Genomic DNA, 22,543 nt, shown 5'->3' with positions numbered 1-22,543 from the left:
ATATAGCCACCTTTCTTTGCAAGGACACTCAAAAGCCTGCCATCCATGGATTCTGTCAGTGTTTTGATCTGTTCACCATCAACATTGCATGCAGCAGCAACCACAGCCTCCCAGACACTGTTCAGAGAGGTGTACTGTTTTCCCTCCTTGTAAATCTCACATTTGATGATGGACCACAGGTTCTCAATGGGGTTCAGATCAGGTGAACAAGGAGGCCATGTCATTAGATTTCCTTCTTTTATACACTTTCTTGCCAGCCACGCTGTGGAGTACTTGGACGCGTGTGATGGAGCATTGTCCTGCATGAAAATCATGTTTTTCTTGAAGGATGCAGACTTCTTCCTGTACCACTGCTTGAAGAAGGTGTCTTCCAGGAACTGGCAGTAGGACTGGGAGTTGAGCTTGACTCCATCCTCAACCCGAAAAGGCCCCACAAGCTCATCTTTGATGATACCAGCCCAAACCAGTACTCCACCTCCACCTTGCTGGCGTCTGAGTCGGACTGGAGCTCTCTGCCCTTTACCAATCCAGCCACGGGCCCATCCATCTGGCCCATCAAGACTCACTCTCATTTCATCAGTCCATAAAACCTTAGAAAAATCAGTCTTGAGATATTTCTTGGCCCAGTCTTGACGTTTCAGCTTGTGTGTCTTGTTCAGTGGTGGTCGTCTTTCAGCCTTTCTTACCTTGGCCATGTCTCTGAGTATTGCACACCTTGTGCTTTTGGGCACTCCAGTGATGTTGCAGCTCTGAAATATGGCCAAACTGGTGGCAAGTGGCATCGTGGCAGCTGCACGCTTGACTTTTCTCAGTTCATGGGCAGTTGTTTTGCGCCTTGGTTTTTCCACACGCTTCTTGCGACCCTGTTGACTATTTTGAATGAAACGCTTGATTGTTCGATGATCACGCTTCAGAAGCTTTGCAATTTTAAGAGTGCTGCATCCCTCTGCAAGATATCTCACTATTTTTGACTTTTCTGAGCCTGTCAAGTCCTTCTTTTGACCCATTTTGCCAAAGGAAAGGAAGTTGCCTAATAATTATGCACACCTGATATAGGGTGTTGATGTCATTAGACCACACCCCTTCTCATTACAGAGATGCACATCACCTAATATGCTTAATTGGTAGTAGGCTTTCGAGCCTATACAGCTTGGAGTAAGACAACATGCATAAAGAGGATGATGTGGTCAAAATACTCATTTGCCTAATAATTCTGCACTCCCTGTAAAATGAAAAAATGAAAAGATGGATAGCAACATTAACCTCAAATACTTAATTTTATAACAACTGATGAAAATGCACGACTCAAATATTCACTCTCTCCAAACTGATGACTATAAACAAAGACTGCCTATTTGACCTTGTTACTCAAGCTGCAAATACATTTCTTTTACAATGACAGTACCCTTTAACCTAAAAAGCCACAGACTTGGACCCTTTGAGAGCCATCTGTCAGTGAGTGAATAAGAGTGTACAACATTTTTTTTTTTTTCCAATGGGCAGATAAAGAAAAACATCAAAAAAAGAGGAAAAGCACGGACATGAAATGCTGCTGTTTCTGCAAATTCTAGCAATATATGTATTTGCCTACACAGCACTTTTGTGATAAGTCTTGCTCAAAACATAATTTGAATGCATGCACAACTGTATCTCTCTATCAGCCTTTGAAAGGTTGGTAGTGCCGGGGAGAAACGAGTCCCATGGATGTTAAGGCCCTCTACCAAATGAAATACTTGCAGCCATTTGTCGCTTACAAGCCAAAGAAATGTCATCTTGCTGTAAAACTGGAGCCACCTATAACAGAAAAGTCATTTTTCAGAATATACAGAGTATCTGTTTTAACCCCTACTGTGTCCTGGACGAGGTGATCTCGTCCAGGGCACCGGTTCCTGGGTGCCTTGGACGAGATCACCTCGTCCTGCACCCGGGAACTGGGGGGAGCGCTAGCGCTCCCCCCTGTGCTCCCCACCCACCCCCCCAAGGCAGGGATGGAAGGGGAAGCCCTTCCCCTTCCACCCCACCCCCCCCCACCCCAGTGACAGATTTGTCACAGGGCCTCCTCCCATCACGCTGGAAGCTCAGCTTCCAGCGCGATCGAAAGAGAAATGATTTGCATTTTTCTTTCGATCATGTGGGGGAGGCCCAGAGAGGCTTCAAAGTGAAGGAAATGTATTTCCTTCCCTTTGAAGTCTCTCTGAGCATTTAAAAAACCGGATTGCTTGCAATCCGGCTTTTGAAACGCCCACTAGACACCAGGGATTTTATTTTTTTGTGAAACTGGCATGAGGGGAGCGACCCCTTGGGCAAGGGTCGCTCCCAATGGGGGGCATTTTTTTGAAAGGCCTTTTCTGCCCCCCCCCCCCCCCCCGGGGCAGAAACCTCTAGGCATCAGGGATCATTTTTTTTTGTTCTTTTTTTTTTTTTGGAGGTGGGGAGCGACCCCTTAGGCAAGGGTAGCTCCCCTAGGGGGGAAATTATATTTAGGCCATTTCTGCCCCCCTTGGGGACAGATTGGCCTATTTTTATGAGGCCAAGTTGCCCCCAAAGGGGACAGAAACCACTAAACACCAGGGAGTTTTTTTTTTTTTTTTTACGTGAATTTCACGCAAGGGTCGCTCCCCTGGGGGGAACATTTATTTTAGGTCATTTCTGCCTCCTTGGGGGGCAGATCAGCCTATTTTGATTAGGCCGATCTGCTGCCAAGGAGGGCAGAAACCACTAGGCACCGGGGATTTTTTATTTTTTTTGTTTTACAGATGGGGAGCGACCCCTTGGACAAGGATCGCTCCCCTGGAGGGGAAAATTGTATTTAGGCCATTTCTGTCCCCCCCTAGGCCTACCCACACAAGTGAGGTATCATTTTTATCAGGAGACTTGGGGGAACACTGGGTGTAAGGAAATTTGTGGCTCCTCCTCAGATTCCAGAACTTTCTGTCACCGAAATGTGAGAAAAACTTGTTTTTTAGCCAAATTTTGAGGTTTGCAAAGGATTCTGGGTAACTGAACCTGGTCAGAGCCCCACAATTCACCCAATCTTGGATTCCCCTAGGTCTCTAGTTTTAAAAAATGCACAGGTTTGGTAGGTTTCCCTAGGTGCCGGCTGAGCTAGAGGCCAAAATCTACAGGTAGGCACTTTGCAAAAAACACCTCTGTTTTCTTTCAAAAAAATTTGATGTGTCCACGTTGTGTTTTGGGGCATTTCCTGTCACGGGCGCTAGGCCTACCCACACAAGTGAGGTATCATTTTTATCGGGAGACTTGGGGGAACATAGAATAGCAAAACAAGTGTTATTGCCCCTTGTCTTTCCCTACGTTTGTTCCTTCCAAATATAAGAGAGTGTGTAAAAAAAAAGACGTCTATTTGAGAAGTGCCCGGAATTCAGAGATGTGCAAATAACCACTGCTCCTCAACACCTTATCTTGTGCCCATTTTGGAAATACAAAGGTTTTCTTGATAGCTATTTTTCACTCTTTATATTTTAGCAAATGAATTGCTGTATACCCGGTATAGAATGAAAACGCACTCCAGGGTGCAGCTCAGTAATTGGCTCTGGGTACCTAGGGTTCTTGATGAACCTACAAGCCCTATACATCCCCGCAACCAGAAGAGTCCAGCACACGTAACGGTATATTGCTTTAAAAAATCTGACATTGTAGGAAAAAGTTACAGAGTAAAACGTAGAGAAAAATAGCCATTTTTTTAACCTCAATTTCAATATTTTTCTTTTTCAGTTATTTTATGTAGGAAACCCTTGTAGGATCAACACAAATGACCCCTTGCTGAATTCAGAATTTTGTCTACCTTTTAGAAATGTTTAGGTTTTTGGGATACAGCATTGGTTTCACGCCCATTTCTGTCACTGACTGGAAGGAGGCTAAAAGCACAAAAAATCATAAAAATGGGGTATGTCCCAGTAAAATGCCAAATTTGTGTTGAAAAATTGGGTTTTCTGATTCAAGTCTGCCTGTTCCTGAAAGCTGGTGATTTTAGCACCGCAAACCCTTTGTTGATGCCATTTTCAGGGAAAAAAACACAAGCCTTCTTCTGCAGCCACTTTTTCCTATTTGTTTGAAAAAAACGAAATTGTCACTGTATTTTGGCTAATTTCTTGGCCTCCTTCAGGGGAACCCACAAAGTCTGGGTACCTCTAGAATCCTTAGGATGTTGGAAAAAAAGGACGCAAATTTGGCTTGGATAGCTTATGTGGACAAAAAGTTATGAGGGCCTAAGCGCGAACTGCCCCAAATAGCCAAAAAAGGCCTGGCACAGGAGGGTGATAAGCCCTGGCAGAGAAGGTGTTAAAAGCCAGGCTGGTTACATTTGCCACACAAACGAGGTAACTTGGCACCACAGCAGTTATTTATGATTATTATAGCTCAAAGACTGGTAAGACTTGGAAAAGAGTCTGTCAAAGATCAGCTTTACCATTTTGCACTGTAACAGAAATAAATACTATTTAATGATGCACTTGTAAAGGGCCAATCAGGCTTGGTAAGTGTCAGCCATGTGATATTTGCCTTTCACAGGCTTGTGTCATTTGCCTTTGATAGGCTGACAAAACTAGGTGAGATTGAGACTGGCATTGCAGTGAGCAAAGAAAAGATCGGTAGAGGTGAAAGAAGTCACTTATCACGATCTCCTGGCAAAGGCAGCTGGACTGGGATATAAACAGTCATGTCAGTTTGCTTTTTCAAGGGTAATAGGTGTAGGGCAGAGTCAGTCATATCCCAAGAGCTTTAACACATCTCTGACTTCTCCCTAACAACATAATAATGTAATGGAAAGCATGCACGCATTTTGTGAAACTTCGAAATCTGTAAAATACATTTTAAGTCGTTTGCTCCTAAAACAAGCTTGAGTGGAAGTTAGGGAGACTATTAACTTTTCCAACCTTTTAAGTCTACTGGTAATTTGATTTTATCAAAGAATATTTATATTATCGTCATTTTGAAGGTATTCCATAACAAATATAACATTTTGCCAAAATGGGATTCAGTGGTTATAATTATTTAGTGTGAAATAGGTCACTTACATAATCACAATAACAATTTATACTACCAATCCTTCTATACCATAAGATCCACATTGTGACTTCAAAATGAATAATTCCCCGTGTTTTAATTGACATCAGAAACTGACCATCTGCTGTATTTCCTTGATCTGTTAAAAATGATCAGTTAGGTAAAAGGATCAGTTGAACATGGATAATGTCACTAGATTTAGATTACGTTTGTCGATGGATTTCCATGACTCCGCTTATGGGCATCTAAATAATGTGAAGTTGGCTTGATTACTGTTGGACCTGGCCCTTTGTGCAGGGGTATCCTCAAACTTTTTTTCTTACTCCTATTTTTTCTGACCTGTTTTTGTTGGTCTTTAGGGCTCTGGGCACTTTACCACTTCTAACCAGTGCTGAAGTATATATGCTCTGTCTGAAATGTATTGGTGTTTAGTTTTCCCATGACTGGCAAATCTCAATATTTTCAGTATTTCCAAGTCCATGTGTTATATGGTTAAGCAAAAATATATATAAAAAGCGTGTGTGAGATGCTTAGCAAACAAAGAAATTATGAATTAAAAGGTTTTATTACCTTCCCTGATTTTTTGCAAATTATTGTTAACCCCAGAATTGTCAAAAATCCAACTTAACTGCAATCATGTTCCGGCAATCATGTTCCGCAGCATCAGCAAATTTCCTACTAATATGTTTTCTTTTTGAGAAACGTACATATTACTCTAGTCTATGATTTCAACTGTCTCAACAGGTGGTGTGGCATGGATTTCTCTACGTTGAGGTGCACAAACGTATCATAGGTATATTTCTACGGGCTGAGACCTCAAGCCATCTTTGTTAATAAGTTGAAATTGCCAATAAAGATATTCTTTTAAATATAATCTAGTTAATCAAAGCCACTAGAACCTACAAGAAAAAAACATCACTAAACATTTCTTGGTACAAACTGAGAATTCGACTGGCACCCTTGGGAAAAGTAACCATTGGAACATCATATGAAAAACTATCCCATATGAAAAATGATCTATAAGAAAGTCAAATGTCAAATTAAGACGAATCAGATGGGAGTCTGCCAAAGGTGTCGTTTACCCTTGAGCAGGGCATCCTACATCAGAAAGGCATCGTGTTGGATGCACAAATTTAATCTTACTTAATTCTAAAACACTACAAACCCGAATCCTTCCAGTTATAGAGAAAAACCCCACTCAAGCTACTCTCCAAAACGTTTTGTGGATACTCTCAAGAAGCACTAAATAACTAAGTATATTCCAAATTTCCATACGAAATGTTGTCAATAAACTGTTATGGTTCGTTATCTTGTTCAGGGAGCCATCATTAAGATGGACACAGGCAATCTTTAAGTGGTTTTGATCACAATTTCTTTTTTTTTACTATTCACAAGGCATTGCAAGCACTTATCGTCTCTTAGCTTGGTAATTCAAGTACCACTGAGTGGACCTTCTTTTCTGACCAATCAAAATATTTTCTCGACCTCATTGTTGTTTTATAATATTTTGATTGCTCTTATAATTTACTAATCCTTCTTCTCTATTTGCAATGCTCCACACAATACCGAGTCTTTGTTTCCAAAATTCAACAAGTTACACATTCAAAAAAGACCTCTTGTCAAATTTAGAACCCAAAACAAAGTACCCTCTGAAAGTTTCAGGATGGTTGGTGAGCAAATAAATGGATTTATAATTCTTGACACAATTCAAAATCTGTTTTCAAGCACACATTTAAAACCCAATTCAATGAAACCTAACAATACAGAGGTTTTGTATACTTCCCAAAGTTCAAAAACGTCAAAATAACACCACCATAATCTACAATGATAATCACTTACAGTTCATCGGGACAGTTGATTGGTTGAGCAATTCGGTAGCCATCTTTCAGATATGCAGCCATCTCAAAAGGATCTATGTCGACGTAGGGGGTCTGTCCTAAAGTCATCAGCTCCCATAGCGTGACCCCAAATGCCCACTATAGAAATAAACAAAAATATACTTTCTATTATGCGTTGTGTCATTATGAGACCAGTAAGGCACTTTTTATAAGGGCATGGTCTAAAAACAATGCACACTACTAACACTGTGGTGTATTTTATGCTAAAAAAACAGCAGTACGTTGAACCAGATGAAGTATAAGCTTACACTCAACTATAGGTAGACTAGATGGCAAGCACTGATTTTCAAAAGCTCGCAGGTATTTTTTTCGGCAGTTAAAATACAAATGTAAATTAAAGTGGTTATTCTGAAGAAAAATAAAAGCGAATCTTGACGTTGACCTGAAAAGTCATCATCTTAATGGGATAAGAGGAAAATGTGTATCTTCAGTACCTTACTACAGCAGTTGAACAGTGACAACAAATGAGCAGAAGAATGGACAGTAAAATTCACAAAGCTGGATCGTGGAAACATGAAAAACCTAAAGGAACTCGGTGTACAAAACGTGAAAATATATTTAAATTACACACAAAGCCAAAGAATACTTGAAATATTCAAGCAGAATATTTGATTTTTTCCATAGAAAAGCTTAATGATGACCTGTTGTGAACACACCAACAGAATGTGTAGAACTGCAGATCGTTCGTTTAAAATCCGGGCCTACAAAGGTTGTAACATTCCTCTAAAACTAAAGGTACGTTTCATTGCTGTTAATGAGCTGTCAGAAAACAAACATAAAAACATGTTCTTCGTAGAAAGGCTTGTGTGAACAAAGCCGAAAGGTTATTGAGCAAAAAAAAAAAAAAAAATCTATTTTTATGTTTCAACTTGCCCGAATAGCAGTTATTTAGATAGCTCCTAAGTAGCAAGCAGGCAATTCCACTAGATAAGACTGTCGACTCCAAAAGTTCTCGGATTCACAATTTACTGATACGAAAAGTAAGTGTTTGACCAACTTCAGAAAAACTATTATTTTGATGAGGGGAGGAACAATTAAACTATGGTCAACAAGTTCCGCAAGCCACATTTACATTTGCTTTTAAGTGTTCTGTAGAAATAAATAAAGGAGGAGTGCATTATTATGCTAACACAGTATAGCGTTCTACTTATACAGCACAATTTTATGAATTCATATCCGTTTGATATATTAACAGGTGACAATTGTTTTGACTAATCTCGCAAACTTATCCTTTCAGCAACTAAGTTTAGAAGTCTCAAGAGAACGCGTCAAGGTTTCTACTGAAATCAAAAGCTGTGATTTGTAAATTAAAATAGGATGGTAAAATGTTTTGAAAATTCAGGACCAGCTCAACTGTGATACAGAACACAACATTAACAACCAATATATCACTGTCCGTCATCTACATCATAAAAAAGTACTCACAAATACCTAGGGGTGCGCCCTGAGTCAGGCTTGTTGACAGCAATGATCATCTGGAGGCTCTGACCATAGGTCTTCAGCTGAGACTACCTATGTCAGTGGTTGCAGGAAGGAGCAATGTGCGTGTGGCATCACACGAAAAAGCAACAGTTGAATCAGGAGATAGCACCTTTGCAACAGATGGAACTTCTGCAGAGCTCACCCTTCCTCCTACAAGGAGCGCTCCATTCAGCCAGCAGACAACAAACAGACAAAGGTAACAGGGTGGGGCTAGGTACATGGAGAGCGCACACCTGAAGTCTGAACGCAGTGGTGGGTAAGCTTACACCAAAGTAGAAAAGGACCCTAATACCAGAGGAATCAAAAGAGAAACATTAAACAAGCATTTGCAATGCAACAAACTCGCATTTGCTTGTGTTAGAGCTATTAGTGCTGTAAATTCCTAACCGGACTTTTCTTGCCACATAAATTGAAAATGACAAGTAAAACAGTTTCACATAAGTGAGCCCATTCAAAACACCACGCCACAAGCATGAAGGAGACACATAAAAGGAAAAAGAGTTCACTCATAGTCAAAGGTACCGGCAAAAGTGCAATTATCCATGTAACCGGGTCGATGTCCAAGTGGGTACCCAAACCACCCCAAGGAGGGACAAACGTAGAGCATTTACCTATGGTAACAAAGGATTTTGGAAGGGCAAGCCCACGAATGATTGGTAGTGATGGGCATGAGCTGGGCTTGTCCCAAATAGATAACATGTTAGAAAAGCAGCCTTTCCGCGCTGCTATGCTCCACCTAAAACAGGGATGGATGAAGGTGGCACTTAACCTCCTGTGGTTGGCTCCGCAGCAGGTGTGACATACACTTTTTACATCTAATTTCTCATACCCTTCAGGGAGTGGTACCCCAAAGCACTACATCTGCCGTCTGTTTTCCATTCTCTACCACCCAGAGCGTACCCCTGAATTGTCCAGAAATGAGGCCTGTCTGCATGAGGTGAGCAGACTGTGATGGTCCGGTTTAAGTGCAGTGTCTTGGGGAAAGGAGAAGGTGAAGTCCTGCACATGTACTTGATGGAAATGCCTGAGCACACCCTGCATGGACTTCAGTTCGCAAAAAAGCTAGAGGCAGTGGAAGTGAAATTACGAGCTCTTTGACATGTTGAAATCATAGGAAACGATAGCACATGACCTTTTACATGATCACATGACATAAGAATTACATAAGCCAGACGGACCATAAAATTAAGTTAAAGAAATAATGACTAAACCACAAAAACAGATATTAATCTGGCACGTGGAACAAAAGAATTGTGCTATAGAACACATTCAAATAAATCTTTTGGTTTTACATTCTGGTCAAAGTCGAGTCTGGAGTGACAAAACATGACCCTCTTACAAAGGAGCTATTTCACAAATAAATAGTGCTCCATTCACGAGTTCCACAGAGAATAAGGATGATCAAAAGCCACACAGTCAGAAAAATAATACAGACTTGGTGTTTACAGGTGTATGGCTCAAGTGACCCACTACCTACTAGCGATATGGGCTTTCATACATGTGCATTAACCTGTCCCCCTCCAATGAACCCTTGGCATTCCAGTCCATGCATAGGACGGTGCCCTGTGCTACAGCGCCACATCTAGACCACATTTACACTGTTGTAGGGCAGAAACAAGTTCTCTATTTGCTCATTTCAACCTAGGCCCTAAAAAAGAAATGTAAACAAAAAACACAGAATGTTGTCTCTGGAGTAGAATGCCAGAGATGTATATGAGTGATGAATTCCAATGTCTCAGAATCATTAACACTCCCTACGTTTCAATTTAGATATGGCCTCTAATAGACCCTTTAATCATGAGATTTTGCTCCAGCTTTCTAAATGAGTGAAAACAGCCACTTTTTTTTTTTTTGCAGCGTACTTCCACGTTTTCATTAACTGCAAAAATTGTCATGCACGTAACGTGCTTCCTCAAATGTTGACCCCTTCCTTGCACATTGTTGGTGACTGAGGGTGGTGGATCGCTATGTTCCATTTAGTTGCATTTCGATTTTAATCAGAAATGAAAAACCCTTTCCATTGTGTCAGTTCCACTTATTGCAACAAGCTTAGAACATGCTTTGGAGACGGATTCTGGCACAAAATGAGGAGCGATATAATCTACTTTGAGTTGATTGTTCCTGCAGAGTAAATGAAAACATACCACAAATTTAAAGGGAAAGTGCCAATTTCTGTCATGTATGTGCAATGTCAAGTACGAGAGTGTAGCGTACAGCGAGATCATACATATTCTGTGATTGCAGATATCGATGTAGCTTCAGATTTGCTATAAAACAAATGAAAAATCAAACGAGACACCTAATTGCCGAAGTTCGCTCGCAGTGAAACGAATGGGCAAAAGTGCGATTATCCATGTAACCGGCAAAAGTACAATTATCCACGTAACAGGGTCAATGTCATGCAAAGCGCTTGATTACTGCCTAGTGAATTTGCGCTGCCTCCGAAAAAAAAGAAAAAGTAGTCCAGAAACCATACGAAAAACTGGGAGTCCTGTATGTTTCAGTAGCTGGCCGGTGCTCTCGAGGAGGGCTAAACACCAGAAAAGGCATGACATAAGCATGCCTTTCATTAAGGAAATCTAGTGAATTTTTAATGGCAAACCCACGAACCAACCAAACTGATGGGCGTGACATGGGCATGGGTGGAAGCCAACAGAAAGAATACAACAGGGCCGGAGCACTTTGTGCGCTCGACCCCAAAAAAATGCTCTGTGAGATTAAGGATTATTAACTAAAAGAGTAATGTAAACAGAACCAGGTTGTTGCAAAACACTTGATTTGGGAGGTGTGGCGAACATTAATAGTTGTCACTGGTGACTAGGGTTTTTTAGTTTATGTATATAGTCCCTGCATTTTATTTAATAAACTTGTTTTATGCCCTCTATTAATTTAAGATATAATATTGTCGCACTGTATTGCTGACATTTTCTGCTTCATGAATTTTACTTGTTTACTGTGCTTTTATTTTTTTCTGAAAAGCAAGAAATAAGGCCTGAACTAGATGGAGAAGCTAAGTTTCAATTATCAAAAAATTAAGAAACCTAATTCTTAGGATGTAAAATACAGGTTTCAATAGCTAATCTCAAGCAACAGTACTCTTCTCTCTGAGAAAAACGTGGGTACATTAGGTAAGCAGCACTAAAACCATAACATTAAACACTAAAATTCCCAAATCAGTTTACTAAAGGGGAGAAATATAAAAATAAAAAAAACATTTAACTGTTAAAAATAAATCAATGGGGTTAAATAGTTATGATTTTTTTTTTTTACGTAGATGCCAAAAATTGCCTGTAAGGAACAAAGACGAGTCAGTGTTTCGCTCTAGTGCATAGATAACCAGGTCCTAGGTGCTTTTCCAGGCCAACAGCGATGGAGCACGGGTTGGTAACAGTATAGAGATTCACCCCAATAAAAAAATTGTCTTACAACTTAGTCGCTCCGGCGGCAGTTAGAAGCTCTTCAGCGGGCCAAGCAAGATGCTTTGGCTGGCCTGGGCTTCAAAGGATCAGACCAGCTTAAAGAGTGCTGCAGCACCTCAGTTTTAACACCAAATACTCATACAGCAGGGTCTAATTGAAATCTGCAGATGAGAGGTCGCTTCAATAACAAGATCACTTGGCTGCCTCTTTGGGCTAACACTGTGTCTTCTCTGAAGTCCAAACTCGTCAAGTAAAGCAAAGCAGAACATGGAGAATGAGGAAGGATCCACAAGGTCAGACATGGTGGATTGAAGTTCCTGCTGAAGCCTTGGGTTTTAACACCAAAAACAACCAAGTGAACAAATGTGAAAATCTATTGTAGCCAATAAAAAATTGTCTTTGCTGTGTTCACCTTGAAACTTTAACTGGTTCTCCTCGGCCTCTGACACATTTTTTAATTTGAAATCCTCTACCTGGGCCGGTATGGGTGCCATGGCACGCAATGTTCCACGGCGCCAGATTCATCCAGCAGCAGCTTGGATTTTTGCAGCAAAACTCCGAGCAGGACTAACAAAAACATCTTGCCGGCCAATCATTGCCAAAATTCTCTGGTGGACAAAAATTTCTGAATCCAACAGTCTAAGCTTTTCCGGGTACTGGACGGCTTCCTCCTGGTCACTCCTGAATGTTAAAGTCTGATAGGGAGATCTAAGCTAGCAGGGCACTGAGAGCAGAGGTAGACATGCTCAGCTACTTACTCCAGCCAGTGACCAATCGAAGTTCTGTCTCAAAAGATGTCTTTCTTTGTGTGTAGGCGACCTGCTGCTTTGACCCAGAAAGACATTTCCATAGCATGCGTACAAGATAAAGCAGGATCCACTGCATCAGTTCTTTATTAGGGAAAACAGCAGTCGGTTTCCCCGTCTGCTTGTTTTCTTCCAAGTCAAATTATGTTCTTTGGCCTCTAGGATAGAAGCTTTTCTTATCATAGTTACTACCTATTGATTGGTGAAGCATCCCTGCTAAGTACCACACATAAGCAGTTAGATTAGCACATTTTAGTGCTGGTGTCCACAGCACTGCATTAAAATGCATTAGTCTTGCATTGTAGAGCTCCTGAAACCTCTGGACGAGGGGTGCTCTACAAGAAGCTGCATTAAGCAGCGAGTGCCACAGCAGTGATTGATCTGTACTACCAAGAGTAAAGCCAGCTGTCTCAAAAAATACATTTGTGTCTCTTGCGTATGTTAGACATTCAGATGACAATGTTACCTGATCAACTACTGTTATTATAAAGTACAGCATGGGCAGTGTTCAATGAAGAAGATCCTGGCTTCTGAGACTGAGTGCACCACGTGGTGTCCGAGTGTGTCTAATGAGGTGATTAACAATTTACAAACCTGGACCTGGCAGTCCCATTATGTGAACCCAAGGGGCAGTGCCTTGCCTGATTGGTCCCTAGGCACAGTAAGGCAGAAAGTGACAGCTTTGTTTTGTTATTGCCAATGAGCAGTCTCAGAACTGCTGCCTCTCTCAGCACAACCGATTCATAGTAGGCTCATACTGTGGACGGGGGTCATGATGGCTGCAGGGTGCTATTCTGGACCTGGCAGCCAGGCCTATTCCTCAAGTCCTATTGGTCTACCCACCTCCTCAACCTCCCAGGCACCTGCGAAGAAATCAACTTCTTACATCCTGCTCCAGTCCCATGATATGTTTGTTGGGGCACCACAGGGCGCAGTGTCTAGTCCTGGTGTGTACAATTCAACATTTAAAAGCATGGCAGGACCAACAGTCCAGCTAATGCCACCATTCCTGTGCCGACGTCTCCTCAGCTCTGCCAAAGAGCTGGCCAGACTCGGACTCTCAGAACTTGAGGCAACAGAGGCCTGTTGTTGAGGGCAACACCCTGAGCGACAATGGCACGCTATCTTTCTAAGCAGCAGCAGCTTATGGCAGCCAGCAATTAATGTCCTCCAGATAGTGCGGCCAGCAGCATTTGAAAAGCTGCCCACTGTGTTAAATGGCCAATCCAGGAGCTTCTCAGGTTGGTGTTAGTGGGGGGTGGTAATAATGTAGAGCTCTATTGCAGCATGTGGCTACTAGACCAGTCTGTTGAGGCCAGTGGTGGCGTGAAGGTGTAACTGCTCAAAATGGTCTAATTTCTGATTTTTTATTTTATTTTATATGCACTTCATTGGTTTTAATTGTGAGAAAGCGTCACTCAAAGAATCACGAATTTGGTGACTGAATGTCACTCTTATTACACTGAAACCATAGCTAAGGTGAAGCAAAGGGACATAAGATTATTCTAGGACGGTTCCCACACTCAGTTCAATACTGTTTCGCAACATTTCCTGTAACTCTACAGCAAAACAATCCCAGAAAGCGCTATGCTGGGGACTTCTGAAGATGGCAAAATGCGGTTTCCACTGTTGTGATCGGTCAGCCCTCCCAGGGTTTAGCCCATTAAAACAAGCAGAATGCCTCTCCGCCGCACTGAAACATCTACAAATACTGGTTCTGGGTCTAGGTTACGTCCTGGGTTGCAGGAGCCAATTGCTGGCTAACAGAAAGTCAGAATCAAAAGCAAGTGATATAATTGGCAAACATGCATGCAAATATCAAAGTTCATGCCTGGCCTTTTTGTGACCTTCTGTGTCTCCATAATCCAAGGTAAGTAGCAGAGTATGTTTCTGTAATTGAAATTCCGCTGTCTTGCTGCCAGGAATATTCCTGCACAGAGATGCCCTAAAAGGCATATCTATTCTCCAGATACACTCAAATGTCCTCCCTAGACTGTTGAAATCAACGTAGGGTTGGCAGTCTAGCAGATCCACTCTGGAGGCTGCCTAGGTTTAAGTGCCTGAGATAAATAATGTTAGAAGCTGTATTTTCAACATATTAACAAAAACACCAGCGAGGTAGACTTTTAATAAAGAAATCCTGTAAATCTGGATTTTATAGCCATTCTACAAACTTATGGGAATTGTTAAGAGTAGATCTATATGAAAATAGAAGGCTACACTAGTCTATGCAGTAAATAGCTCTTGTGAATCCTGGTGACAGATGCATGCCGGCCTAATATATGGCATATCTTTCTTCATATTAGATAATAATACCTTGAGAGCCTCAAAATATCGCTAAGGTAACCTAGTTAAATTTCAGAAGGAGGCTTTTAAACATGCTTCAAGAGAATTTTTGAGAAATACTTGCTGCAGCATGGCCTTGTGCCAGTGATGGTTCAATGCACAGGCTAGGTGCCAGGCTTTAAGTGTCCTTCATGTGGATGGATTAAGTCTGCATGCAGCCCACATTTGGCATCTGACTTTTAGGTGACAGGTGCAATTTGCGTGGTATTGTACTTTGGAAATAACTAAACATCAGGCAGGCCTACTGGGTTACCAAATCAGTTAGCCTTTTAGATGTCAGTACACATGCACTTGGGGATGTTTAGAAGCCTTCGAGTGCCCAGGGTCTATCAAGTTTATAAGTAAAAGGGCATCATGCAAAAAGATACACGTTTTCTACATGATCAAAGACATACAATGCAAAAAAGAGGGGACAGCAAGTTCAAATAAGGGCGGTACACTATGGTGTTCAAGGTGACACTCCGAGCATTATATAATGCAAATTGCTTCACAGAGGTCTATATAAATTAAGATGAAGCAAAGAAAGTTCAAATCTTCACAAGTAAACTGCTAAATGGAAACAAAAAGCTGTAGTTGTTGTGACAGCAAACACTTTCCTTTTAACACTGATATCCAAGGCCATGAAACTGCAGCTTAACTTAAACTATGTTTTTCTACAAGCACATTCTTGATTCTTGACCCTAATTAAGGTTGTTGGACCCTTTCTGCAGCAAACAGAGCCATAAATTGCCATTTCTCTTTTCCTCAGCAATTCACATTGTTGCTTTGGCCTCTTTTAGTTCTGCTTTTCGCCCTATTACCTGCGTGGCCCATCTGGGCGAATACCTTAGCCCTAAACACTGTTTTTACGACCACCTTCTGAAAACCTCATCGTCAATGCTCATCTTTTTTTCTCTCATGCGGATGACACCCAGATGACTGTACATTTTTCATCCTACTACCCGTAAACACCTGTTTGAAAACATCGTTCCTGGACTGTCAACTAGAAGTATGCACACCATTTTACATTAAATATAGACAAAATTTAAAAGTTATTCTACTTGGGGACATTCTTCTATGTGAGCTCTGCCAATACTACTAATGCACCGGTGGGCAATATTTTTAGGTTCAAATCGTTTTTAGGTTCAGCATACAGCAGCGTGGAATCACTGCTTTTTTTCCGACCTCTTGTGAACTATTCTCTGGGTTTTAACCACGCCCATCATTTTAATTAGTTTGTAAGCTTGCCTTTCAAAATTCCTTTGATTTAATTTATTCAAGGCATGTGTTTAGCCCTCCTTGAGAGCACCGGCCAACTACTGTCAAAACACAGTATCCATGTTTTACGGATGGTTTGTGGACTACTTTTTTACTTTTGGCTTGACCTTCACTAGATCAGCTGTACTGGAGAGATTTGCATATCTACCAGTTCCTTATTAATCTTACTTTTTTCAGTCACACTCATGGCGCTTACAATTTTTATACAGCAGGAACTCGATCGGCAATATTGGAGCACTTTATGCAAATCGCTCCAATACTGCTGATCGAGTCCATGCTGTATAAAAATTGAAAGCGCCATGAGTGCAACTAAAAAACAAAACAAGTAACTGGTAGTTATGCAAATTGCTTCAATACTGCCAATCGAGTTCCCGCAGAACTCGATCGGCAGTACGGGAGCAATTTGCATAACTACAAGCTCCTTGTCAGTTTCTTTACTTTTTTTATTTGCGCTCATGGTGCTTTATTTTTTTATACAGCTGGAGCTTGCTCAGTAGTATTGGAGCACTTTAAGCACATCTCTCCAATACTGCCAACTGAGTTTCCGCTGTATAAAAATTGAAAGTGCTATGAGCACAAGTAAAAAACAAAAGATACAATGACAAGTAACTGGTAGTTATGCAAATCTCTCCAATATTGTATTGAGTTCCCGCAGAACTCGATCAGCGGCACTGAAGCGATTTACATTACTTCAAGATGTCATTGTTTCTTTTGTTTTTTTAGTCGTGCTCATGATGCTTTTATTTTTTATACAGCGGGAACTCGATCAGCAGTATTGGAGCTCTTTATGCAACTAGCTTCAATACTGCAGATCGAGTTCCCGTGATGGGAACTTGATCAGCAGTACTGGATCAATTTGCATAATTACGAGTTACTTGTCATTGTTTCTTTTGTTTTTCAGCTGTGTTCATTGCAACTATGGCACATTCAAGTTTTACACAGCGCAGTGAGCAGTATTAGAGCGCTCTGCATGACTACATGTTACTTCACATTGTTTTTGTTTTTGTTTTTCATACTTGCTCATGGCTGACATGGAGCTTTCAAGTTTTACACCGCGCAATAGGCAGTACTGGAGCGTTTTGCATGACAACCAGTTACTTAACATTGTTTCTTAGTTACCTCGTCACAGTTACGGAGAGGACAGTGCATCCCGCTCATGCACAGCTTATAAAATGTCAGCACAAAGCTTCTTTAACTATAGTTAAGCACTTAAATTTTGTTCATCATTGTATGGAGTTGTGATACCCTATTCTTCACAATTCTTGTTACACTGTTTATCATTAAAAGTTCGCTATTATCACTCAAGATCTTATAGAGCTGCTTGCTCAGTGGTATTATGTGGCAAGAAAGGACCAAATTATGAGGCAGGGTTGACCAATTTATGTTGCAAAAAAAGTTCACTTATCCATTTACAATGCCAATAGCTCTAACTCTCGCAAATGTGAGACCTATTGCATCGCAAATGTTTGTTATTTTTATGGAAACAACATACAACATAGCATTACCCCGTACTCAATGGGTGACATTGTGATAGACGCTAGGTAGTTGTAATAACAGTGACGAGATAAAACACAAAGAAGGATAAAGAAGACAACTTCCACTCTCTCCTACCCACCCAGGGACCACATTTACCCAATAAGTGAACGACAATGGAAGGAAATGTCAGGGCAAAGTCCCTCTCGGGCTCACTGTATTGAGGCAGGTGGTTTGAAGAGTCAAGAGTCAGATATTTAGAGCACGTCAAGTCCCTAAACTCCATAGAAAGAAGGTTCAGGAATGGGCCCTAAAGCTTGTGGAAAGTCTCAGCTTGAGCGATTAGTGTCAGTGATCTTCTCCATCCCCCAGATGTGCGAAAAGTGATTTATCCATACCAGGTGTGTGGAAAGAGTATCAGTGCCCCAGTGAGTAAGAATATTTTGGGTGGCTGTGCCTAAGGCCAGACCTATCATTCACCCCCTGTGAGACTTCAGGGGGTAGGCAAGAGTGTTGGGTAGGCCCAAGAGTATATATGCCGGGAAACAAGGGAGTTGGGCATCAAGATGTGAGTCAATGTCCTTCAGCACTGTCAGCCCAGTAATGTATAAGCTTTGCACACTCCAAGAGAATGTGTGTCAGGGTGCCTAAGGAGCCACAGTTCCTTCAACACTTGGGGCTTTGTGCTGGGTCCCCTTTGTGGATACGTACAGGTGTGGAATACCAGTATGTGACAATTTTTGTAGCAGTTTTTACGCTTGTCATTTTTCTAGCAGTGGTGTATGTCATTCCATTCCCTGTGTGCAAGAGGCCTACCAATTTCAGATTTTCTGTGTTGGTGCCCTTGGGATTTCTGCGGACTGGGGGCCTGTTGCAGGAAGCTGTATAATTCAGAGATTAATTGTTTGTCTGATGTCTTCCCAGGAGCCATTTTTCGAAGTCAGTGAGGGGTATCCGTGCCCAGTCTCTGACCTCTGGTTGCATAACCTTGTGACGGATTTTTAAGTATTGCATCGCCTCTGTCTCTGGCAGTGCATGTTCGGATTTCAGTGTGTCAAAAGGGATCAGACCTTCATCATCGAAGAGGTGTCCGATGGAGCGGAACTCTGGTAGCAGCCACCGACTGTAGGCCAAAGCGTTCATGCCGGGTGGGAAGGATGGGTTACCAGCAATCCAGGTCAGAGGTGAGGGAAATGTAGTGAGATTTTTCCTGTGTTGCCATTCACTCCCAAGCCCTCATAGTTGAGTACGTGATTGGTGAGGAGTATAACCCACAAGGACGCTGTGAACGGGATAGAAATGGGATATTCCACAGAAATGTGCCTGCAAGTGCCTGATCCATAAACAACCATCTCTTCTCAGACTCCTCTCTTGACCACTCCACTAAATAGAGGAGTTGGGTGGCTTGAAAATAATAGAGCAGATTGGGGACCTTTAGACCCCCTTGGACTGGTGATTGATAGCAAAGTGCACAACTCAGTCGGTGTTGCTTCCCTGCCAACATAAATTGAAAGAAATTGCGACGTAAAGATTAAGACATACCTGGAGGAGTCTTGAAAGAAATATAAGATCTGTGGTAAGACTGCCATCTTCAGGGTGGCAATGCGGCCAAACCACGAAATCAGATTTGACTGCCACTGGGTCAGGTCGCGTCGTACTCACTGTGACAATTAGCGGTAGTTGAGAAGGGTCATGTCCGAGATAGTCAGGGCGATCTGGTGCCCCAAGTAGGGAATAGACTTGCTTTGCCATTGTATTGGAAACTGCTGTTCTAGGCAGACCTCATGGTAGGAGGAAGTGTCATCTGGAGGAGAGGGACGGGCAGAGTAAAGGTTGGAATCTGTGTCTACTGGTGGATCCACATGGTAAGAATTATATGGGTCGCCTTGTGGTGACATGTGTTGTTCCCTCCCAACTCAGGTCAAAAAGTGGTAACCCCTGTAGAGTATATGAGAGTAAGTCAGAGAGAGAATGAGGTGGGTACGGTGATGCTGGATGGCCTGGGTGGTGCAGTGGAGGGGGCAGGCAGTGGAAGCTCAGAAGAGGACAGGTGGTCTTGTCTTACTTCTTCCATTGCTTCAGTGGTGGTGGGAGCTCTAGGGTTTCCTTGAAGCTGAGCTGCCTTTTTCAAGGTTGAGTACCCAGCGCCAGAGGCTGTGTGGGAATTCAGCCTATCTGGGGTGGATGACAATCTGTCTCTGGTGAGCGTCAAGTTCATCCCATAACTCTGGAGGATCGTTTTGATGGCCGATTTTCCCCATCAGCAATGACCTGGGAGCGGGCAGCGCTGAGTAGGTCAGTTTCAGGCTTTTCTTTGGTGCTGAGTCAAAGCTGCATGCAGGATCTCAAGTAAACAGCCAGTGCTGACCCTGGCCCAAAGGCAGTGGCAAGCCCAAGAGCCTGTCTCTTTGGGTCCAAAGCAGCTGAATGATCCTTGTGGGTAGAAGCTCGGAGAGGGGAAGCGGGAGCAGTACTCAACAACTTGGCAGGAGGTCTTTGATCTCTAGTTCAGAGCTGGAACTCTCGTCAGGAGAGAAAGCCAGCTCATCTGCAGCTGACGACTCCTGATAGTGTTTCCTTCGAGGTCTAGGTGCCGGAACGATCTGGAATTTCTTGGCCACTCCTGCATGACACCTTGAGTAGATGGGCCCAGCAATCTCGAAGTGTCCTTTTCAACCGGAAGGACCAGCACATGTCGCAAGAGACCTCATTGTGCTTGTGTGAAAGGCAAAGATTACAGATCAGATGGAGGTCAGCCAAGGAGTATTTTGCTCGGCACACAGGTGCAAAATTGAAGAGGCGTGGTGGGAGTGGATCGAAGAGAAAGAGGCCCCAAAAGCTGAGGCACCATCAGGGGCCAAAGATGACCGGACAACCACGCTGGATGAAACTGCAGGTATTAACCTGAAACAAGGTAAGGGGAACATGATCAAATACAATAACGAAGGAGGGAGAGGAATTGTGGGGGGACTAAAAAGAACACCCCAATGGAAGCAAAACAACTCACACATCTGGGCCCAACACTAGATGGCAGGAATATGCATGACGTGTATCTACAGACACAGAAGACTCAGACATTATTCCATCATGCATACTCTTGCTCTGAGAAAACAGTATCGCTCATACCCTGCAGACATTGCTCACCCAGTGTTTGGGCAGTTTTTAGGCTGCTTGTGGGGCATTTTTTTTATATTTATTTCCCTGACAAACACTGCATGCTGCAAATACAAATACATGCAGTCCCTCATACCTTGGAAAACTCCTACATGCAACATGCCTTTACAAGTTCAAACCTTTGCCAGTTTACATATATGGGCCACTTTTCAAGCTATCTGATTCACTAACGATGACACTTATTTCAATGCCCAAACCGACCTTGCACCTCGCAAGCCTCAGAGAAACACCACTGAGCAACACACTTCATTGCTAGCAAGCAAGAAATCCTGCGCAGCATATGATTTTGGGAAAAGCTAAGAGTCAAAGCATGTGATAGATGCGGTTTGGTTCTAGTATATGTCTTCTTGAGTTAATTGATGCATGGGTTCCTATATTCTAAAGTACATCTCTTTCTACATCCTGTAAGCTATTGCAAACTGTTGCCAATACAGGTAACTAAACTTACCAACAAAGTGAGTTTCCCACAATCCTTGATAGCAACCAAAGATTTTAAATTTTTAAATACCATTCCCACGCTCAAAACACAATGTTTTGTCTTTTCACAAACAACCGAAATAGCCCATAAATCAAGGAAGTGGAGGTAAGTCAGTGTGATCTTCCAATATATTTCCAATACAATTTATTCAAGCAATCTGTCTGATGAAGTTTTTGTTAATATGTTGTACCTTCCTTTAGCGCTAAACATCACCAGTATGCTGATTTGAGAAATAAGATGCATGCCTTACTAGAGGCCTGTATATCCCCAAAAGCAAGTATTTCTGAAAGAGCTTTAATAAGTTGCTGTGGATGAGAGATAATGTTTTCATCCTTTGGATCCTCATGAAATATGTCCGTCAGAATATTTTTAAGTTTTACTTCGTCATAACAGGAGTCTAAAATCAATAGTTGCTTACGTTTATTTTAAGTGAGCAACCTGTGATGCATACCCTTCTGAAGGTATGGGACTAACAATGTCATTTAGCACACTCGGACCTAAAAATGTGTATGCACCACTTGTGCTACTACTTGTGTGACCAGAGTTGAATAAATTATCTGGGGGCCTGTGATAGTGGTGTGATTTTTACCCTAGAGTGCCATCACAACCTGATGACAATGAATAGCGCAACAGTCTTCAACCTAAATGACGTTTTTCTACTTCATTAGTGTTTTTTCCCTGACAGGGAGCTGCTCAATTTCAAAGGCAAATAATCTGCAGATGAAACACGAACCACTATATTTGTATAAGAGAAAAACAAATTAGGCAACACTAAGCAACAGTATCAATGCACATTTCCTAATTTACTCAAGTATAAATGCTGTTAGGTAGTGCTCATACACTAATGCACATCATAGCCCTGATGTGCTTTCCGGTTTTTCAAAGAAAAGACCGTAACAATAGAACCAAACAAAATGTACTAGCGGAGCACAACAATTTTTTTCTTTTCTTTTTTCTAAAGTATTGATAATCAAAAGGTCAAATATGACTATATAATTAGTAAATTGTGATAGACTGTCCACAATCCATATACATTCATATAGTATTAACCTCAAACAATTTAGATTCTCATTAGAATAAGGTACCCAATGAGACTCCGAATGATAGGAAGGAGAAAGGAGAGAGAAAGGAAAGAGGCATCCATCACCATTGGAATTTATCATACCTCTGTTAACCCTAGAGGAGGTA

At 41.9% G+C, this 22,543-nt stretch overlaps 1 protein-coding gene across 4 annotated transcripts in view; it reads right to left on the bottom strand.

Moving 5' to 3' along the window:
* Positions 1-22,543, bottom strand: part of RYK (receptor like tyrosine kinase) — a 630,333-nt gene that overhangs the window by 23,160 nt on the left and 584,630 nt on the right. For all 4 annotated transcript variants that reach the window (XM_069213581.1, XM_069213579.1, XM_069213580.1 and 1 more), the window contains exon 14: positions 6,862-6,998. In XM_069213581.1, coding sequence (XP_069069682.1) covers positions 6,862-6,998 — 137 coding nt within the window. The remainder of the gene's footprint in view (positions 1-6,861; positions 6,999-22,543) is intronic.

Source organism: Pleurodeles waltl, chromosome 11 (genome assembly GCF_031143425.1).
Source record: "Pleurodeles waltl isolate 20211129_DDA chromosome 11, aPleWal1.hap1.20221129, whole genome shotgun sequence".
Classification (NCBI taxonomy): domain Eukaryota; kingdom Metazoa; phylum Chordata; class Amphibia; order Caudata; family Salamandridae; genus Pleurodeles; species Pleurodeles waltl.
Note: the sequence above shows the minus strand (reverse complement) of the source record. Positions and strands in the feature narration are given on the sequence as shown.